The 21,139-nt window shown below is 39.9% G+C and overlaps 2 protein-coding genes across 7 annotated transcripts in view; one reads left to right on the forward strand and one right to left on the reverse strand.

Moving 5' to 3' along the window:
- Nucleotides 1–2,787: 2,787 nt before the first annotated feature.
- On the forward strand, nt 2,788–9,657 carry LOC131774460 (uncharacterized). 3 transcript variants are annotated; one of them, XM_059090480.2, is made up of 2 exons: nt 2,788–2,884; nt 8,054–9,657. In XM_059090480.2, exons 1-2 carry the CDS (start codon nt 2,809–2,811, stop codon nt 9,238–9,240), a joined length of 1,263 nt encoding a protein of 420 aa, XP_058946463.2. In that variant the 5' UTR covers nt 2,788–2,808; the 3' UTR covers nt 9,241–9,657. The 3 variants fall into 3 exon arrangements, with proteins under 3 accessions (XP_058946463.2, XP_058946464.2, XP_058946465.2); XM_059090481.2 differs by lacking the exon at nt 2,788–2,884 and adding an exon at nt 4,084–4,134; XM_059090482.2 differs by lacking the exon at nt 2,788–2,884 and adding an exon at nt 7,485–7,590.
- Nucleotides 9,658–10,870: 1,213 nt separating this feature from the next.
- Nucleotides 10,871–21,139, reverse strand: part of LOC131774441 (deleted in malignant brain tumors 1 protein-like) — a 33,288-nt gene continuing 23,019 nt past the window's right edge. For 2 of the 4 annotated variants that reach the window (XM_059090450.2, XM_066163236.1), the window contains 10 exons: nt 19,359–19,424; nt 18,878–18,955; nt 18,103–18,213; nt 17,048–17,110; nt 16,285–16,419; nt 14,777–14,935; nt 14,163–14,388; nt 12,940–12,971; nt 12,452–12,556; nt 10,871–12,332 (listed from right to left, as the gene is read on the reverse strand). In XM_059090450.2, the coding sequence (XP_058946433.2) occupies nt 11,968–12,332; nt 12,452–12,556; nt 12,940–12,971; nt 14,163–14,388; nt 14,777–14,935; nt 16,285–16,419; nt 17,048–17,110; nt 18,103–18,213; nt 18,878–18,955; nt 19,359–19,424 (1,340 nt within the window). In that variant the 3' untranslated portion in view covers nt 10,871–11,967. The remainder of the gene's footprint in view (nt 12,333–12,451; nt 12,557–12,939; nt 12,972–14,162; nt 14,389–14,776; nt 14,936–16,284; nt 16,420–17,047; nt 17,111–18,102; nt 18,214–18,877; nt 18,956–19,358; nt 19,425–21,139) is intronic. The other 2 variants (XM_059090452.2, XM_059090453.2) reach the window with 2 other exon arrangements.

Consider the following 21,139-nt stretch of genomic DNA (forward strand, 5'->3'; position numbering starts at 1 on the left):
CATATGCTTTAAAAGGAGCCATCGAGCAAGAATTAGATCGCCTAGAAAATATCGGGGTAATCGAAAAGGTGCGCTACTCAGAACGGGCGGCAGCGATAGTTCCTGTCGTTAAACCGGATAATTCAATTAGAGTTTGTGGGGATTATAAAGTCACCGTCAATTCCGTTTTGGAGATTGACCAACACCCGTTGGCCAAATCCCGAAGAGTTATTTGTTGAATTAAGTGAGGGAGAAAAATTCAGTAAGCCAACTTATCCAGGGCTTACCAACAAATTCTTTTGGATGAGGATTCTAGTGAGTATGTAACCATAAATACTCACAAGAGTTTATATAGACCCACTCCTTTACCTTTTGGAGTATCCTCCGCGTCAGCTATCTTTCAATCAAAAATTGAGCAAGTACTCTAGATATACCAGTGGTCGTTTCTAGGGTGGACGATACTTTAATATAGGAGAAAAATGATCAAGAGCATTTAGTTTATCTGAATGAAGTTTTGGCGAGGTTGGAAAGCGTTGGCTTGAGGTTAAAACTTAGCAAGTGCAAATTCATGCAGCCAACCGTTGAATATCTAGGTTATCGAATAGATGCGCAAGGAATACATGTGACCGAAAGAAATCGAAGCCATAAGAAAGGCGCCCGCACCCGTAAATCAGCATCAGCTGGGGTTATTCCTCGGAATTATCAATTATTATTCAAAATTCATCAGTAACTATTCGACTATCACCCATCTGTAAAACGAGTTACTGAAAGACGGAGTCGAATGGTCTACAGATCAACAGAAGTCGTTCAATCAACTCAAAGACAAATTGTCCAGCGCACCCATTTTAACACATTTTAACGAGAAATTACCGTTAAAACTCGACACAGACGCTTCACAATATGGCATCGGCGCAGTAATCTCGCACAAACTATCGTCCGGAGAAGAGCGACCGATTGCCTATGCTTCGCGTACGTTATCCAAAAGCGAGCGTAATTACGCGCAGATCGAAAAAGAAGCACTCAGCATTATTTTCGGAGTGAAGAAATTTCACCATTACTTGTGCGGAAGAAAATTTCTTTTAGTTACGGACCACAAACCGTTAACCACATTGCTGGGACCGAAGAGCGGTATTCCAACTCTAGCAACCGCACGATCACAAAGATCGGCATTACTGCTCGCCGCGTACCAATATCGAGTATCGTTCGACAACTAAACACGCGAACGCCGATTGTTTATCCCGCTTACCGATACACAGCGACAAAGCAAACGAAGAAGTCGATGAGGTCAGACTCATCACCTTATTGCAATCGAGTCTTTGCCAATGAATGTCGATCAAGTTCGCGAATCGACACGCACCGATCCGGTTTTGTCAAGAGTACTACAGTACGTGATGACAGGTTGGCCAGATAAGCAAATTACACCGGAAATCACACTGTATTTTAGCAAACGTCACGAAATTACAGTCGAAGATAGTTGTTTATTGTGGGGAGTTCGAGTAATAATTACACACTGGGCACCCAGGTATTGTCCGTATGAAGTCACTCGCGCGACTTCACGTTTGGTGGCCTAATCTTGACAGAGATATAGCCACAATCGTACGGAAATGCGACAACTGTCAGAAGTCACGTAACAAGCCCCAACCGGCACCCTTACACCCGTGGGATTGGCTAAAAATGCTGTGGCAGAGTGTGCACATCGATTTTGCAGGTCCATTTATGGGTAAAATGTTTCTAATTGTCGTCGATAGCCACTAAAAATGGTTTGAAGTAGAGATAATGCCCAGCATCACTAGTGAAGCGACAATCGCAAAGCTTCGCGATATATTTGCCCGGTATGGAATTCCACAACAACTCGTGATTGATAATGGCTCACAGTTCACTCCGGAAGAATTCTGTAAATTTATGAAAGCAAACGGAATCAAGCACACCCTTGTTGCTCTGTATCACCCTCGATCCAATGGCCAAACAGAGCGTTTTGTTCAAGCAATTTTTTAAGGCGGAGGGAGCGATTCGATTATGCAAAGTTTAGCGCAATTTCTTTTCAGTTAACGAACGACACCAAATAATACTACAGGCCAAACACCAGCCGAGTTGTTCCTAAATCGTTGATTAAGAACGAGGTTAGATTTAATGCGTCCTGGCCGCGGTCGGAGAGTATTTGACAGGCAGACAGAATGCCAGATTAGTGAAGGAAGAGAATTCACCCTTGATGAAGAAGTTCTGGTGCAAAACTTCCGTGGTGAGCCGAAGTCGCTTGATGGTATCGTTACGGAGCAGACCGGTCCGGTCTCCTATAAGCTTCTGGTCGGAGAACAACTTAAGAAACGCCATGTCGACCAAATGCACCAAAAGCATTTAAGCAACAAAGATAGTAAACCAGAAATTAGTGCAACACATTCAAACGATACCACTGACATCCAACGGCTAACCCCTCCGCAAGCGGAAACCGCGGAAAAAGCCACACTAAAACCAAATGAAACTAAAAGTAGCGAAAATAACAACGATGAAAATACGCACGCAGCCGCGACAGCGCAACCTTAACCTCAACCACGCTATCCAACTCAACAGCGTAAAGCACCGCAGCGTTTAGGATTTAATACATATTGATTAGAGTAACTGATTACCAAGCCTTTGAAATAAGTGTGGGGGAATGTAGTGTTTGTTCCTATTTGGATAAATACCTTAGCTATTACATAATCTTTACTCTATTGGTTAGCACGCCCTTGACCGCAGTCACGTGATTATGCTCATACATCATTGTGTGTAATTAACTAATAAAGAAGTTGTGTAGAGCACTTGGTCTGTGCACGCTTTACTCTATAGTAGTACATGACGAACCCTGATACACAACAAGTTGCATCAATAATCGCAGTGTTATTTGGATACTTCATCAAGAATTCTGCAGGTGCGTTTTGTAAAATAATATCTCTTTGTGGTGACATACAGGTAGTTTATCCAGGTAAGAAATATATTATTAACCGTACTCGGCAATATTAAATCTTTTTCCCAGATCAACGACGCTTACACCCATTCGAAGTTTCATTAGCAAAAGAAGGTACTCATCCTCAACTGGCAGTTTGTATACTCCAGGACGCGTTAAACTAATGTCATTTTGTTCTTCATCGTTAAAATCATCTGGGTCGTTATAACCACCATCAAACATTGTTTCTGAATCAATGACAGTATTTTTTCTTGCTTCTCTAACCCAGTAAAACAACAGTTTTATATCTAGGTTTGGCAATAAAATCTGTAACGTGTTCATGAACTCACCATGAGAATTAAATCCAGTAAAGTGAGTAAACATCTTTTCCTCCTTCTTAGGCGTCGTGCATTTCGAAAGTAAATGAGCTACAGAAAATTTATGTGAGCAAGGAATTCGCCAATGATCATCTGACGAAATGTTAATGTCATCCTCAAATGTTTGTGTTTTTCGTGAAACTAAACCCACGTCTTTTTCAGAGCTGTTTGTGACAGGGTCGCCTTCTCCCTCAGATGCAGTGTCTGTTACTTTATCGTCCTCAGTTCTTATAGACTCCAGCTCTTCTATAACAGAACGTCTTTTCTTAGACTGATTTTTATCTTTATTCCACGCAAAAATCGAAGGAACTGCACCGTCCTTAAGTCGTTTTTTCACTGAATAAGGATTCAGGTAGTCCTCTATCACAAAGTGTTCGCCGCATATCTCGGTGTGCTCGTTGACGTTCAAATATCGAGGATCCCGTCTCATTTTCGTAATCCAGACAGACAATAAGGTCGGCCGATCTAGTGGTAATTTATGCCATGAAAGACCCTTTTGATTAGAACTATTATAGCATCCTCCGGCGCAACAATAGGGAAGCATGGTTACTTCTGTTTCGGTCAAGCTACATAGCTTACCAACACATGTGTTTGTCGTTTTACTCAATCCAGGTCACGAGACAAATGAGCGCGCGTTAGCCGAATTTGTCTATCATCTAAGTGTCTTTTGAGTCATAGTAATAAAAAAACCAAACAACTTTGTATCGCTTACGTAAATTCTAGTTGAACAGGAGCGTGGGGCCTTTGGCAGGTAATTAGCATATGAATTGAACTATAAGGAGCCTTGGATACTGCTCTGTATGACACATCACATTTGTCTAGTACCTCGAAAGCTTAATCGGAGAGAATCTGCAAAAGGTAGGTGTTTTTATCCATCTTTTTCTAATTTCTGTGCGATCTTAACTGGGGGAATTTTATTTATTTTCCTCTCAACGTCATGAAAACTTTTATCAGGTGTTCAGCACCCTTTAGAGCCGGACTAGAACTTAGTAGGCATAACTTCTTCACTTCAATAGATCTTGAATGATTAGCATCCATAAATTCATACTGAACGAAATCGAGGGATAATGCTACACGCACCGATTTTGAACCGGTTTCCTTCGCCGAGTTGCATACGACAATTCTTAACTCAAAATTAGTGTGGCACAAGTCTTCTTAAGGCGGTTTTTGACATATAAAAAAATTGGGCAACGAATTGTGGTGTTTGAAATCGTTCTGCGCTTCACGTTACTCGAAACCGATTGTCGAGTTGACCACGTAAAAATCGAAAACCTTCTGACAGTAATTGATTATTTTTATATCACAACAAAACTAGTCTAGTAAGCATTGAAAACGTAGAAGCTGATTCTGTCAGAGGCATTGTTGAATGTCTCGCCTACACGTGCACATGTCAAAGGCTCTGCAGTACCCCCAAAAGTAGACAAAAAATGAAATACAAATATTCATGGCTATTGATTGCCAAAACATTCAACATACCTACTGTTGTGTCAGAGGGTTAAGGACGCAGATACTGAAAATAAAAGGAAAAAAAAGAGTAGTGGCTTCAACAATCAGCCATCAAATGGCCCAAAATTTAACCTTCAACCGTCAAAAAGGATGAATTTTTGCTGTAAGCCTTCAAATAAACAGCTCAGTATTAACCGTCAATCGGTTGGAAGGTTGAAAGAAGTTCTACAAGATACCTCACCCCTTGAAACCCTCAAGAAAAATACAGACAACAGACACGTGGTCTTGACCTTGGGGGAACGATCAAATCTGAAAAAAAAAACATTACCATAAAGGAGAGAAAAAAACTGGTGGTTTACCACAGTCTAACAAAACTGAGAACACCCAAAGCCTGAATACTGATTATGAAAAAAAAGTGGTAAAATTTCTTTCAGGTGTGGGACAAAACATTAAAACCTTCCCACGCACGTGGGAAAAACCTGCAGACTATTTAAAACATCTGCAGGTATTAAAAAAAACAATTTTCCATTTGTCACGAGCGTGGGATGAATATCAAGCACTTTTTATTGAGATTCGTGGCACATTTTCAACTATTTGTAATCAAAAGCTTTTTTTCAATGATAGTTGGCCATCCTTGCTATAACATAGTACCCGTAGCTAGTAATTTGATCCAAGCGCGATTTAGGACGCACAAGATCCAAGAAAAAAAGTGAAAGGTATTGTCTAACTTCAAAAACGCGTCTTTAAATTTTCGTCTCCATGACCAACGGAAACAAAAATATATTTATGCGCACGTAAATTTTAGGCACAGCCTAATACATAGAAACACATTGACATTATTTGAATGTTACCTAGCACTAACAGGAAATTTAATTAGAAATTGCATATTCGGTATATCCTTTTCCCCTTGAGTCCGTCTGTACATTTACTATGTCAGTTATCATGGTGCAGAAAAATAGATATTAAGCAATGACAAAAAGCATTTTCTAGTAAACGCGAAAATGTTTCCTAGAAGAAAGTTTTAAATTAAAAAAAAAAAAACTCAGTGTAAATCATTTGCTTCTTATACAAAAATTGTCGGGAATTGTTGGTACTCATCTTTCAAATTTGGTTTGCCAAGTTGTTTACTTAATATCTTTGTTATATGAACAGCTTTTCTCGGATGTCATAGACGCATTTGTGGATGTTTTCTTTTCTTTAACTCTGTATGGAATTTCGTCTTTATAGTGCTCGTTTCAAACAATTCCACTCGCCGTGGGCCTCAATAGGTGATGTCTTTACGGCTAACAGTTGAGTTCCTCATCTAGTGATTGTACATGAGAGTAGCAGGCAAGACAAAGCTTATCACGGTTCTTCCTCTTACCGTCCGCGTCTCAAAAACGTCTGTGCCTATGTTCCCGGCGAAAGGGACTGGTTATGTCAGAGTTGCCTTGCAACACAATACAGTGACCCTGACCTTGTCATTGGAAGCCCAGCTGGCTAAATATTCGGCCAACTCGGTTCCCATGACCGTTTTTGTCGGGAAGGGTTGTTACTGCTAACTTTATAATAATTTGAACATTAATTTTTGTTATAAGCTCAAAACCTCTGCTAAAACGAGGTCGCCCAGTTTTAACCTTAAATGGGATAACAGTAATTTAATTTTTGTTTGCGTAGATGTTGAAAAAAAAAACAAAACAATACAAAAACATAAAAATGTAAAAGAAAAGACAGCATTGATGGTACAGTCAGATACATTTAAAAGTAACGAACAGAGACAAAACTGGTGTTCAAACCTTTAGTCCAAAAGAGAGATGTTTATAACGTCCCGTCGCCACAATATCAAGACTCACATTTCAGCACCCTGGCAAGAACATGCTTATCAGCCGGATGATTTAAACTTTATTTAGCTACATACCAGATTCTTCACTTATCAAGGAAGTGTAGAAAATCTAGAATAGAGAATTGACGATCAGATATTGTGAGAAAAAGGATCAGAACTGATAATATCATTAAACGAAGCGACAGATTCATGGAAAGATGTTTTTTAAAACCTCGACAAAATTTTCACAACTGTATATGTCCCTATCTCCTCGTTGTTGATAACCAAAAGAGATTTGGACAATCCTTATTGATTATTTTTAATGACAATCAGGATAAAATATATAGCAGTGAAATGAAAAAGAAAAACATATAAGATTATCAAACACGTGAAATTTGCGGGAAGAGCCAAATAGTATTCAAGACGCCCGCGGTCGCTTGAAGTGCGTTGTCGTCGAATTAAGCTTAGAATATTATGGGTCAGCAGTGTGTACAGTTAATATTTGGCGCAGTAATTGGCAATTTCTGTCGCACAAACGGTTAGAATGTTTCTGTGATGCTTCTCTGATATAATTGTTTTGTTTTTTGTAGATATGTTAACTCTTCTAGACGATAATTTGCTCCGCGCATTGTTTTGCAATTTGGTAAATCGGGCTTCTACTAATTACTCAAGATATTTTCGAATTGGCAGCACAATAAACGCTGTCGAAAATTTGGAAACTTGACAAAAATAATTTGTCAGGGAAAAAAAGCCGTGAAACCGCAGTCAAAGCAGCGCTGGACATCAGCAATAATTTAGTAGCGTGCCTAGATACAAACAATGCCGAAGGAAAGTTAATTGCTTAGAAAGGTTATTAATTTACGTTGACGTAAACTTTGTCACCATTTGGCATATTCAGCGAAGGTCGAAATGAATTGCTAGCACCAAACTGTTTTGAACAAAAAAACCGCGCACGGTGAAACCGGTACGTCACAATCGTCTCTTAGCAACGGCCAAAGAGAAAGCCAGTTTTCGGCATTGTTCATCACAATGCCGAAAAGAAATTCCTTTTCTTAGATGAAAAATTGGTAAGTAATTATTAAATACAAACCGATTAATGCGCCGATTGAAGTCTAAGCGTCGCTCAATTTTCGACAATTGTTCGATTAAGTGTAGCTCTTTAGAGTTTGATAAACTGAAGCGATTGGGTCAAATCGAACCATTACCATAGCAGATAATTTCATAAACAGGACTGATTTTGGCGCTTTATTTTGTGGTTGAAACGAAATAACCACCCGCCATTTACGCTGATTTATTTATTAATTCCAAAACAGGTGTACGGTAAATAATTTAGGTTATTAACTCTCGTTTGAACTTTTCCACGGCATTCATTCGTTCGCGCGGCAAAAACATACCACGCGTGACAAACAAACATACACAACAATCAATCACACTGCGACCCTTTTTTTGACTTAGGCTCATTAATAACCGAGTGGTCTGAAACGCGCAATTCTTTTTTATCCAATTCTAAGCTGACTGCGATTCTTTCAGGCGTCAAGATGGAAACTTCGGCCAGAAGACGAACCAAGGATGATTCGACGGCCAAGGAAAGCACTGGATCCGAAACGTGTCTCGATGGAGCAAGAATGCCGACAGAAAATCCTCCTTTTACGCTGAAAGATTTAAAAGATGCTGTACCGCCACATTGCTTCGAGCGATCTCTCCTTACTTCGAGTTTATATTTACTCCTCGATTTGACCGGCGTTTTCGTGCTGTATGCGGCAGCGTTCTGGGTGTTTAACGCATCTTTGCCGGTTTACGTTCACGCCGTATTCTGGCCGCTTTATTGGCTTTGCCAGGGTTGCGTTGGATTCAGCGTGTGGATTATTGCGCACGAATGCGGTCACTACTCGTTCTGTAACAGCAAGCGAATCTGTGATATCGTCGGGCTAATTCTACACACTGCACTTTTTGTCCCATATCATTCATGGCGTATATCGCACGCAAAGCATCACCGGAATACCAATCGAATGGACGGCGACCAAGCATTCGTCCCTAACACAAGAAGCTTTCTGAAGTCGGAGAACGAATTAGAATTTCCAAATATCTTCTTCAGGGTTCTTCACATTGTTAAGTACCTAACAATTGGTTGGCCGGCATATTTGTTTTTTCATGCTCGTGGCAGACCTTATAAAGAATATCGGCTGCGACCGAATCATTTCAACCCTTACGCTCCCATTTTCTCTCCTGGTGATTTCTGGGACGTGATCGTGAGCGATGTGGCCTTGCTTGTGTGGATTGGTATCCTGTTCTATCTCGGCGCCCATGTCTACTCATTCGGGTGGTTGGTGTGTCTGTACGTGGTACCCCTTATGAATGTTAACATGTGGTTAGTGATAGTCACCTACCTGCAGCACTCCGATGTCAGAGTACCGCACTACGCCGGCGAGGAGTGGACTTGGCTTAAGGGGGCGCTGTGCACAATCGACCGAGATTATGGAATCCTGAACTATGTGTTCCATCACCTCACGGACTGCCATGTAGCTCACCATCTGTTTTCTTACATGCCTCACTATCATATGGCGGAGGCCACCGAAGCCATTAAGCCGATACTTGGACGGTATTATGCCTATGATGGCACCCCCTTTTGGAAAGCATTGTGGAATACTGACAGCTACTGTCGATTTGTCGAAGACGGCGGCAAAATTTTGTGGTATAAATTCTTGCCTGAGCATTGATATAAACACTGAAACTGCCAAAGTTTGATTGTACACAATGAAATGCTGATAGTTATAACCGATTTTTTTTAGCAGAGCGGGGAAATGTCTACTAAGTTCTTGTTAAAACAGCGATGAAACACTTAAACTACGATTCGATTCTAAAAACTTTTTTTTACCCAAAGTTGAAATATCAAGATTGGAAAGTTTTTATCATTGGTATTGATTAGCCATAAAGTTTGTGATTTTTTTTTGCTCTCTGATGGCAAAATAAATCTGTCATTAAGTATTTGGTGCGATCTTACGCTATGGAGGTAAATTTCGAAAATTAAGCAGTTCTGTAAGATGATTATTAATTTATGACAGCGAACAAGACGACATTGTCAGCGCTTGTCTTCCTTTATTCATTACAAATGTAAACAATAAAATTCAGGTCTTTTCCCCCACTTTGTCTTTCTTTCGAAAATAACGTAAATTTACATTATGAGTCAACAAACTTTTCATTTTCATCCCTGACACAGGTCCGAGGAATTGGTTGGTTGAGTGCGAGGACACCTCGTGGTTTGTCAGTAGAGATAAGCGTTGTTTTAAAAGCTATTTCAATTCTACGCGCCGTCAAATTCTAAAACCTTTCAAACAACCACAAGTGATAATAAATCATGAAAGTCACCGGCAATTCGTGCAATTTTTTGCTTTTGTTTCTTATACTACCAGAAAAGTGCTTTCTGGCTCTACTTTGTGTGTTCCTAGCAAGTAGTCTACAAATAATTTAGAAAATGCTCGAATATTTCGTTTCAGTTGAACCTTAAGCTATTCAGATACGCGCGATCGAGGCAGATCAGTGCAAGGCCAGTTTAATAAAGTTCCTCAGTGTGTTTCATTAATCGCTCTTCAGAAATTGAAATGCTTTGGCCAACTTGTAAAAATGTTTACAATGTAGCTGTCTAAAGAGTGCATTAATGAAATATCGTATCCCTTGTATCATTAGGGAAATCGAAACTAGTGTTATGCATACACTCAGTTCCATCCGGGCAATTGTGATTTGCTTGATCTTTCGAATCTCTGATAATCATTTAGCCTGGTTTGCCATCGAATTGTTCCGATCGCCTGAGTACTGCTTGAAGCCCAATCCATGCTAATGGGTCTTCGATCGAAAATTCACACTTTTTGATACGTTTTACCTGTCATTCACGCCGAGACGTCTGTCTGCGAAAACGGAGACATTCGCAAAATGGTTTTTAAAGTTGAGCGCATCTTTTTTCAACCGCTCCGTTTCTTGTATTTTCAAGTGAAAACGGAGGCTTTTAAAAACCAGCTACGAAATATGTGCCACATACATGTACATTCGCTTCCACCTGCATATTTGGGCGATGCAGTACGAACCACAGACAAAAGCGTATCAAAATAAAAGTTGAGAGCAGAACAAAAATGCTAATGAGATTGAAGACATGATATTTCATATGTTTGATACGAAGACAGACACTTTTGAAAACGCATTAATGCGTTTGGGGCCTGGTGTGGTCAAGGGATCCCTTCGGTCTTACGCAAAATAGGCCTTAAAAAATGAGAATGTTTCTCCTTGTGAAAATAAGCTTCTCAGTTTCACCAACATAGCACCCAGGACGTTAAAACCACAAGCAACTATTGAGAGTCATTTTAAGAAATCTTTTATAAAATTACACAGGCAAGATATTTCTTATATATAGCTTGTTACAAAATGCCTTTAGGCCAAACAAATGAAACGAAACACGCGTAAAACTTAAAGTTTCTTCACAAATATTCTAAAACACTTCATTTCTAAACTCTACACAACTTTACACAACTGTAGGCTATGGCTCATTCGGAAAAATAAATTAATACACGTTGACAAGATTAGGAAATGCTACCAAAACTCGAAGTCATTCTTAAGATCATTCTAATATTAAGATACCAATGAAATAGAGCACATATTTTTCTCAGTCGTTTCTCATGACGTCCCAAAACAGACTGCTTGCTCAGGTGAGTCTCGTGAATAATTGTTACCACTAGCAACAACCTACCATTCATTTATCAATAAAGACATTTTGCCGAGATTCCAACGGCCTTTAGATTATCAACACGCCATTCATCTTACAAAGCTTGCTCTTCCCCAGTCCACCAAATAACTACTCTGTTTTATATCCTATAAAACTGGGGACCAAACAGCTATTGGCCTCTTTCAGTAACACAAGAGAAAATATTCATGACGAACACATATACACTGTATTCATAAACAACAAATACGAGAAAAAACTTTATTTACTTATTTAGCGTCAATAGAGCAATGGAGTTTTGAGTGCGTATTTATATCTTATTTTAAGAAAGCGACTATGCTGAGCGGATAATGCATGTCTCTGTGGCATTCTTCATCTACCGAGACGGGCCGTTTCGGAAACTGAAGCGAAAAAAATGTTTTCAATTTGCGATTGTTTTCAGTAGTCTTCACCACGCTATCCAAATATACACTGACGTTCACTTTGTGACGGTTATTATGAGGTTACCAGCCACTGAAAGGCAATGAAGGCTGTTAAGGAGTACGTAATCTTTTATCTAATCGATCGGGAGGACCAATCTGAATATTCAACGCTGACCGGTCAGCGTGCGTTGGACACAAATTTATGACTAAACAAACCTTGAGCAAAATTAAAAAAAAAAAAAAAAAAGGCCGACTGAGAAAAACTCTATATACACTCAACCCGCCTATTCTGCAAGCTAAAACTCAACACAGTGTCACACAACAGAATGATTTGCCACAAAACGTTCGATTTGGCTTCGTAGCTCAGCGTTGGACCGAACTTCAAAATCCGTCAAGGTCTCGTTAGTCATCGGACTACTTCGCTTCTTTCGGAACCAACGACGAATAGCTTTGCGCTCGTAATTGTAACCATCAGATGCTTTTACGGGATCTGACATGATCTTATTTGTGATTGGACAAAGGAATTCGAAGGGTACTTCGGTGTCAAATTCGATTGCCGCTTCCGGTGGAGACGCAGGACTCACTAGCCGGACTTGGGAGGTAGCCGATGGAGGCCTGGGGGGAGCCGACGGCTCAGGAAGATGTTCAACGGTCAGCGGAGGTTTTTCAGGCAGGGGGCCTAAGAGATAATAAATGCAAGAGATTAAATTAATAAATGAACTAGGCATCACTCAAAAAAAAGTGAAAAAAAAAAAGAAAGGTCTACAATAAAGCCTTCTGTAGCTGTATCCAACTAACCGGCTTCTTCCTCTTCGGGAGCCTGTTTCTTTACAGGATCACCTGTCGGTTGAGTGCCCCGTATGGGAGGAAGGACTGATCTGGAAAGCGGAGCATAAACTGCGCCTAGAAGATATCCACAAAGTGTAATTAATAATAACCAAAAACAAAGACATCTTGCGAAACCTTTACGTATTCAAAGGTTAGAACGCTATTTGGCCAGCAGAAGAGAGTCAAAGTGAAACACAACGGAAACGGTGATGAAACCTTGTGAAAGATTTAATGGACAAAACAGAGGCTGGACGGTGCGATACAAATTTTCTATCCATTTTCTGTTGGAGCACAAAGTAAAATGGAATCCGTATTCGCGAGACAAAAATAAGCTCATTCTTAAAGTCTCCAAATAGAGTTTGGAGAATTTAGAGTAGATAATTTTAAGACGGCCACTATGTCATAAAACGAGGACAAATTTCGAAACTAGCTTGCTCTAATTTGTCTGAATAGCTTACCAGGAGCAGCAAGACCATTTAACACTGGGGCTCTGCAAGATAGAAACAATTTCAACTATACTTAAAACTAGCTATGGAACAGTGGAGGAGTATCAGGCCAGCGAATCAGGGGCTGTGAACGAAAATTCTTAAAAGACACGCGGCTGTTTTCCTCTGTCCAGTTCTGGACAAATCAAAAGTGATAACTGCCTTAAATTATTTTGGTTTACGATATAAATCTTGTGTTGTGTACTAGGTATGGAAATTGTTAATTTTGATTAGATTTGACCAGCCTAAATACGGAGTTTGCTCTTTGTTAAGACGATCCATGAGCTGTTGAAGAATTTGCTTCCAATAAAGCTGTTGAAAGTGTTCAGCAAGTGCAAATAGCAAACGGCGTGATAGTAGCGGCAAAGCACGTTCTTTACGCGACCCGACCCAACCTCTCACGTTTATCACTCCTTCGCTACTATAGCGCCGATTACTCTCGCGCTTCGTTTTAGAGACTGAACGCCTGGAACAAGCTAATTTACAAGGTGGGGTAGGATGGGGAGACACATGTCGAGCCAAGGGTTTGTTGTCGTGGATAGAGGGCCAGCTGCTTGAAATTTTAATGTTCTGTGACTGTGAATATACGAAAATCACACAAGTGAATTAGGGTTTAAAAAATGAATATAAAAACGATCTTCGAAGTAATGAACACTACTTGAGCTGTAGTGAAAATAAGGCCTAAAACAAATTCAGGCCCGTACGGGATTTGAACCCATGACCTCTGCGATATCGGTGCAGTGCTCTATCAACTCAGTTAACAAGCCAACTGGGGACTGGTCATTGTGATGTTTAGCAATAAACCCTGAAGTGATGAATCAGTGACCGTGAATGTTCCAAAATCATACATGTGAATGAAATAAGTTGAATGCCCAGTGATAAAAAGATGTCAGTTTGCATAAAAGAGCATCCCAAGTAGCTGTAAAATATAACGCCCAAAGGTAACAAAATCGTATTCTCTTTCTTTCGTCAGGCAAGAAGTTTCCAAAATTATTAATGAAATTGGCTGGCAATGGCAGGTCATACATGGATTCAGTAAATAACCAATCTCGTCAAAAAGCTCAATCTGGCTGTATCGGGTTCAATTTCTCTCAGGGATGCAGACTTGTGACAACTGAATCAATCACCTTTCACTATCGAACATCTTGAACAATTATCTGTCTATGGTATTATGCAAACATGACCTGTAAACCTACCCATCATCTTTTGCGGCCTCCCTCAGACTTGTCACCGACCCAATTCCCGTTGCTGTTGTAGAGTTGGCTGCCTGCCGTACGGAGGCCTCGTAAGCAGGAGGAGCTGAGTACAGCTGAGCGTAACCGGGGTTCTCGATTCCTACTGGGGCTATTCCTCCTCCGTAAGGAGCAGCGAAAGGTACGAAATAGTCCCCGGAAGCTGTTTGACTGTATGGAGGAGGTGCAGCTGTAGAGAGAGACAAGACCAAAGCTTAGAAACACACTTGGAATATGGAATTTTGTCTCTGCTTAGGTATGTATGTTTGTCAACTTTTATTTTGGGGGTGCAAAACTTGAGCATCGGGCAGAAACTTAAAGGAGGAATACAACAATTAAGGAACTCAAGCTACATGAGAAGTAAGATTTAGGATTGGGAATTGAACACGGGCCGCCGCGGTCGGGACGTGCGCAAAAAATGAAAAAAAAAATTAATGAAAACGACAAATGCGCTTTGTCTCTCCGAGACATTTCTAACATGTCGGCGATACATCGCGCTCCTTTTGGTCACGTCAAAGTGTTAAATTGACAAACCGCGCTCTCAATCTTATATAAACCGGGCAAAATAGAACCCTTACCTGTAAAGTAAGCAGTGGGTTCCTGGGCAGGTAAGGCGAGTGCTGGAGTTTGGTTCTGATTGGCAGTTACTGCTTGGGAGGTTTCTCGTGTTCTCGGGGACGTCTGCATGCGGATTGATTCCCCATCGCCGTACGATTCGTTACAAAACCCGTGACGAACTTGAAATGAAAAGAAATGAAACAAAATCGTCATTTTTCTACCAGATGCATCGATAAAAAGTAAAAAAAGTTATTTTACAGATAGAATAAAAGAAACCAAGATCAGAGGGAAAAAACCAGTGAAGATTTATGGACAATTCGTGACCAAAACTGTTTTCTAAAGGCACGCCATATGGCTGCTAAAATCGCTAGAGACGACGCCTGCTCTCCCCAGAGCATATTAGTGGGATATTTGAACGCCATGTCATAGATACTAATATTCGAAAAACCCACACTGGAAATTGGGGGTGGTTTGACAAGGAAAAAGGCACATACATGAGGGGAAAAAATCGTATTCTATCGAGATCAACCGCTCTAGGTTTTTTGGGCTCATTCTCTTTATTACGCATTCTAGTTATCGAGTTTAAATAGATCTTTCTTTGTTTAGGCGATAGAGATGGTTAAAAAATTTTAAGTAGCGAGAGCTCTTATTTCCCGCACGTGGAGTACACAACGATAAAACGTCTACGCACGTACTGACCGGGTGTAGTGCTTTAAGTCTCTTAAAACGAAGTAGTCTCATACAAGTTACTAACAACTACACAAGCCAGAGAGTCACGGTGTTTTAAAAGCGGAGAACCATTTTTGATAAAACTCAAAAGAGACCGGTAAATCAACAAGATACCCGTACTTAAATAAGCTTTGTGTTTGAAAAGTCTCGAGTTTTCCGTTTCCCTTGTTTTGATTCCTTTTGCAGATTGCTAAGACAGCGGTTGTTACTCAATGTTTTCCTTGACAATTTTCCCCGAGAAATTGGCGCGTCGCCGGCCAAAATTGATCTCCTTGCGCGTGTCCGACTTTTGACCGCTGTTGGTATCAAATCTCGTTGCCAAAAAAAAAAAAAATTCAAGTAACTCTTGCTCGTATGATTCACTAGACATCAACGGTTTAGGATATTTATATCGCCTTCAAATCCACAGAATAGCTAATACGCCAAGTTTTTCGATGGTCAGAGATCACGAAAACTGACCGCTGTTATATCCTCCTTCAACCTGAGAACGCGGACAAGGTTTCTGATAACTATTTCCAACTTTCAGAAGTTACCACGTTTTGAGCGGAAACGGTTGGTGAAGTGTTCTTTTGTAAAATAATAAGTGATCCAATCTGGAACTGTTCCATTTTCAAAGGTTTCTCTCAATAAACACGACCTTGGTTAGCTAATCAAAATAAAATGCACACCGGCCTCACAGTATGGCACTAACAGTATGACACTCACAGTATGGCACTCACAGTATGGCACTCACAGTATGGCACTCACAGTATGGCACTCACAGTATGGCACTCACAGTACACACTTGTCCTCTCCTTACCTCCTTGATTTTGTCTCTTCTTCTTTTTTAAACGAACCAGTATCAGTATGATAATAATCACCCCTAAGATCACCAGCAAAACGGGAACAACGATGGAAGCAATGGTGCCGCCACTCATGGCATCCTGGCGAGAGTCTGAAACAAAGGGATAGAATTAAGAATTTCTGGATTGACGGAAATGATAAATCATGTTCATGTACAAAAAGTAGATTCCCATTAGTGCGAAATATATCTGTTATTCACCAGCCTAGATCGGTCCGTATTGGGTAAAACTGTGCCGAGGTCTTAAGTTATTAATCAGCTTGATTTGCTTAAAAACAATAACGAAGCTAAGGATGTACTCGGCGACTTTCCAAAGCGTTACCGTGCCCGTGGGCAGAGAGAGGAAAATCTGGATCGCACTAAGAACCAATCAGGTTGCAGGATTCGCTACCATGCCCTTTGAGGAAAAGATAATATGCACTTATTACTGGCGGAAATTTTCTCTGTTGAGAAACCTTCGTTCCAAGAAGATGAGGATCAGATTGCATTCAAGGCTAATGTGCACCTTTTTTGTGCCAAAGGGAAGCTGCTACGGGCGAATTAAGAAAAAATAAAGGTGGTACCGAAAATACACAGAATAAAATGTAACAAAAGTTAATTCTCAAATATTCCGTTTTTCTATGTATGCTTTTACATGCGTTTGAGGAAAGACCTGGTGTAATTGAGCTTCCGCATGAAATGTCGCAAATGTCAATTAAAAAGGAAAAAAACAACTAACAACCTTTTTGCTTCTCTAGAGTGTTCTCTTCACGTGTCGCAGGCGGCTCTGTTTCAGTTAGAGGAACTAAGGAACAGAAAAACAAACAAGACTTCAGATAGCTGAGCTTCAAAATGTCACAAAGGCTCAAAGTATTAAGAAGCACTTGTAGTCATTTTTAGTCGCAGGGCACAAGAACAAATGCAGAATGGGGCATAGTCTTTCTCCCAGCTCCCCAACCCCTGCGTTCTCGTTCGTCAAATCCTCAGCGGCTCTTGTTTCGTTCGTACTCTAGAAAAGTGTGAGAAAAGAAGATCTCTGAACAGACTAAGGGTTTTGAAACGAGTTTTCGTATGGGTGTATGTATTTTAATGGCAATTCTTTGTTTCACGTCTTAGATAGAAGGAAGCGTGTTTTGTACGCTGAAGAAGTTGTGCAACTGTAACATAATACAACCAAAAAACTGAGGCATATTCAGATTTTCAAATACCTACAGGCTTAGTAAAATTAAAATTAATTGGCCCACATTCAGACTAGCAGAAATCACTACGATAGCAAAACAACGCTAAAAACGTAGTTAACAAAAAGAAGAGCACGGTACAAGCAACAAACAGAAGCGGGACAACGCGCACTACATAGTAATAGATGGAGGAGGTTCTTGCCTGGTTAAACATTTAATTAATATTAGACTGCTTCAGTAAGTAAGTTTGAGTCAATCGGATGTCAATCGGATGTCAATCGGAACGTTTCCCAACACACGTTGTCTTATGTTTAGGTGATTTATGGATTATCTCCTTTTCTGACAAGGTTTTCATTAAAAAAAAAATTATAATCGGAAAAAAAATACGGAAAAATCTTGAAAAAGCCGTATTCATTATTATGCAAATCAACCGGGTCAGCCAGTTCCAACCTAAGCTAAACGCCCAACATTTGTGATTCAACAAATTTTACGCAAACTAACCAAAGAGTCAGGTAAAAATTGGCTCGTGTGCACCAAGATTTTAGACTTGTTTTAGACATATCTTACTAATGATATCAGAGTAGAAAACTATGAAGCAAAAGGTAATCATTAACATTACCTTTAGCGGATGTTGGTTTGAGGTTAATCAATGTAGATGACGTCAGAATGGTGGAGGTTGGCAAGACGTTGTTGAATGTTGTCATGGTTTTGTCTGTCTGATGAATCGTTCCTGTTCGTAACGTTAAGCAATTGATGCGAAACAAAGCAAACAAATTGTTTTATAGTTAAGACCGATGCTTTCATATTTATCAATTTTTTTAGTATAATTGCTAAGATGGTTTAAGAAATGCCTGCTCACTGATTGGTCGAGACTTGGTGGTAGGTATCGACCGATCTCTTTGCGCGAGGTGGCTATAATACTGAAGCAGTAATTTTAAATATGATCACTACACGATGTTTTGGTGTTATTGGAGAAACAATTCAAGAAAATGTAGTTATGGTTATCATCTGAGCAATTATACAGAAAGAATTATATCCTCAAAATAAAAGAACACTGTCACCGTTGTGATCAACATAATTTTGTTATCATTTTTCTTTTAATAATTTTTTAAATAATATGCGGATAACGTTACATGGAGCCTTATATGATGTAATAATTAACAGCCCGATACGGGGATTTACTTTTACTGCCACCCTCATCTCAAATTGACTTTAAAGACACACATTTAAAGCGTTTCCTTGTTAACCTAACAATCAGTTTTAAAGATTGACCATACATCCATCGAGTCTCTAGCAATTGGGGCTAAATCGATGTTAATTATGACTAATCAAAGTGACACTCAGTTTTTTTTTCGCTTTATCATTTGATTATTGAGTCAATTAAAATGTTATACCTCTGTCAGTAGAGTTCGTCGTCTGGACTGTAGATGTTAAAACTATCGGTGTGTTTGAGGACGGCTGGATTAATATGGCTGTACGTAGATATTACGGCAAGATTGTTAGTAAAAATTAGCGGAAGGCAAGATTCACTTCCGACAGATACTGTTTAAGAAGCCTTCAGCTTACGAATATGTTTTGTCACGAGAGTTCACTTAACAAAACTGGTTAAGAATTAATTACCAATAATTTGTTTAATGTTATGGTTAGTTGGGTAATGTAAAAAGAGGGGAGGACAGGTAGATTAAATTTCCATAACGAGATCTTCCTAGGAATCCTGTGAACGAACGAATTTTGTTCGCGTTTACAAAAGCAAATGAACACGTGTAAACGAAACCTGAATTTTCTCCGTCTACATTGGCTGCGCCTACAACTTCTGGGTGTGATTCCCCATCATGCACGGCGAAAAGCATGCAGAAAAAAGGGACATTTTTTTACCTGTCGAGGTCGTCTGGCTGGTCGTTGGCGGCATGTGCGTAGTCACGCTCTCATCACTAATATTAACTAAACGTGAACAAATGTGTTAAAAACGGGAAACTTAATCAAATCTTGCAAAACAGGACCATGTATTTTTCGACTAATGATGAAACAAAATGAAGTGGTGCAAGCAAGAGGACTGAACTATACAGAGACAGTATCTTCACAAGTTAGGAAGGTTGAGAGATTACGCGTAGAAACCTATGATTAGCTAACGCATTTTAGTCTGCAATTAGCTCGTGTATGCTCAGCTTTAATATTTTTTCATGAAAACTGCATCTAGCGTAAGAAGTCGAAGCGTGCTGGGAAACCTCATGAGGAAAACTTAGGTGAAAATTTCATGTTTTCTAAAACTCATTTCTCACGGAATCTCATCGCGTACCTAATAACACTCTGCAAAAACGTTAACAAAGACTTTTATTTTTTAAGTTTTTAATTCGTTTTTCGGATTTTCTTTCCTACGACTTTTACCAATATTTTTTGACTTGATGCACCAGAAACGCATTTGCTAACTTGTGTCGAAAGATGGTTGAGATAAAAACAGCACAGAGTTTAGGAGCTTCGACGAATCTGGCGGTGAGATCGACGATGCGAGGTTAGCATTTAAAGGGAATTTTAAGGCACTAGCTGACTTTCTGACATTTCACATCGCAGACAAGTGATGAAAATGGATGTCGCTATGAGTCTTATATTTACAAGTATAACTACCTAGGTTGTTCATGTCATTCACAGCAGACAATTTTAAGAGAGGTCTCTAGGAAATTATCTCACCGCAATTTCAGTGAAGATTTTAATCAAGAATCTAGTTTATTTGATGATGATCAAATGAGCAAGGGAACAGAAAAACGTATATCAGCACACATAGATACAGAATCTTGTGCTGGATATTTCAAAATTACCATACTATGCCTTTGCAAAATTAACCACTCTTTATCAAACGAGAACTCTTGAGAAACATAACCCAGCTCAACCAAGTGTGAAACAGAAGTTTTAAGTATATATGCGCAGAATCGTTTATCTTTTGATATAGCTATTTGTTAGTGTTAACAGGAGTATGGTTTAATTTTTGTTTGAAATTTTATTATTAATTTGAATTTGAATAAAACCTTAACAACAACAACAAAAGCCAACCAGTTTCAAATTATCCGAGTGCATGTGCGTGACGCTATTGTCTTGAGCAAATGTTAACTGTGAGCATTTCATTGCAAGACACATGCAAGACCAGCAGTGCGGAATTACGGACAAAGCCTAGAGTTGTCGGCGTGGCCGTGCAGGTTTTTATCGGAAACAATACAAATTATAATCCTATACAAGCGACAATTACGACAAGAATACATACAGAACATGACACAAAGTGACACAAGAGCAAAAAGATCGCGCAAAGTTTACACAGACGCAAAAGTATCCTCTGCCGTTTCTATTTCATGTATTGGCAAAGCTAAGGCTAGGAATAAGAGTGACGTGACCCGTTCAAAGCCGAGCTTTTCACGATTGTTGTAGCAGGAAGCGATTATGCCGGGAGAATTGCTACCTCACCTTGCCAGCGCGCACGCACTCGTTATTGGCGCGTCTACACGAGCGTGTGTTTAGCGAGTGTTAAGTGTCTCTGTGCCTGAGGACACAACACAATGATTACACCAGGACTCGAACCAGGTCCTCACGGTCCAGAGATCGGTTGTAATCCCCTTAACCACCGTGTTCCTCACTATATCAAGCACGCCAAAGAAAAACAGCTAAATTTT

Source organism: Pocillopora verrucosa, chromosome 3 (genome assembly GCF_036669915.1).
Source record: "Pocillopora verrucosa isolate sample1 chromosome 3, ASM3666991v2, whole genome shotgun sequence".
Taxonomy (NCBI): Eukaryota; Metazoa; Cnidaria; class Anthozoa; order Scleractinia; family Pocilloporidae; genus Pocillopora; species Pocillopora verrucosa.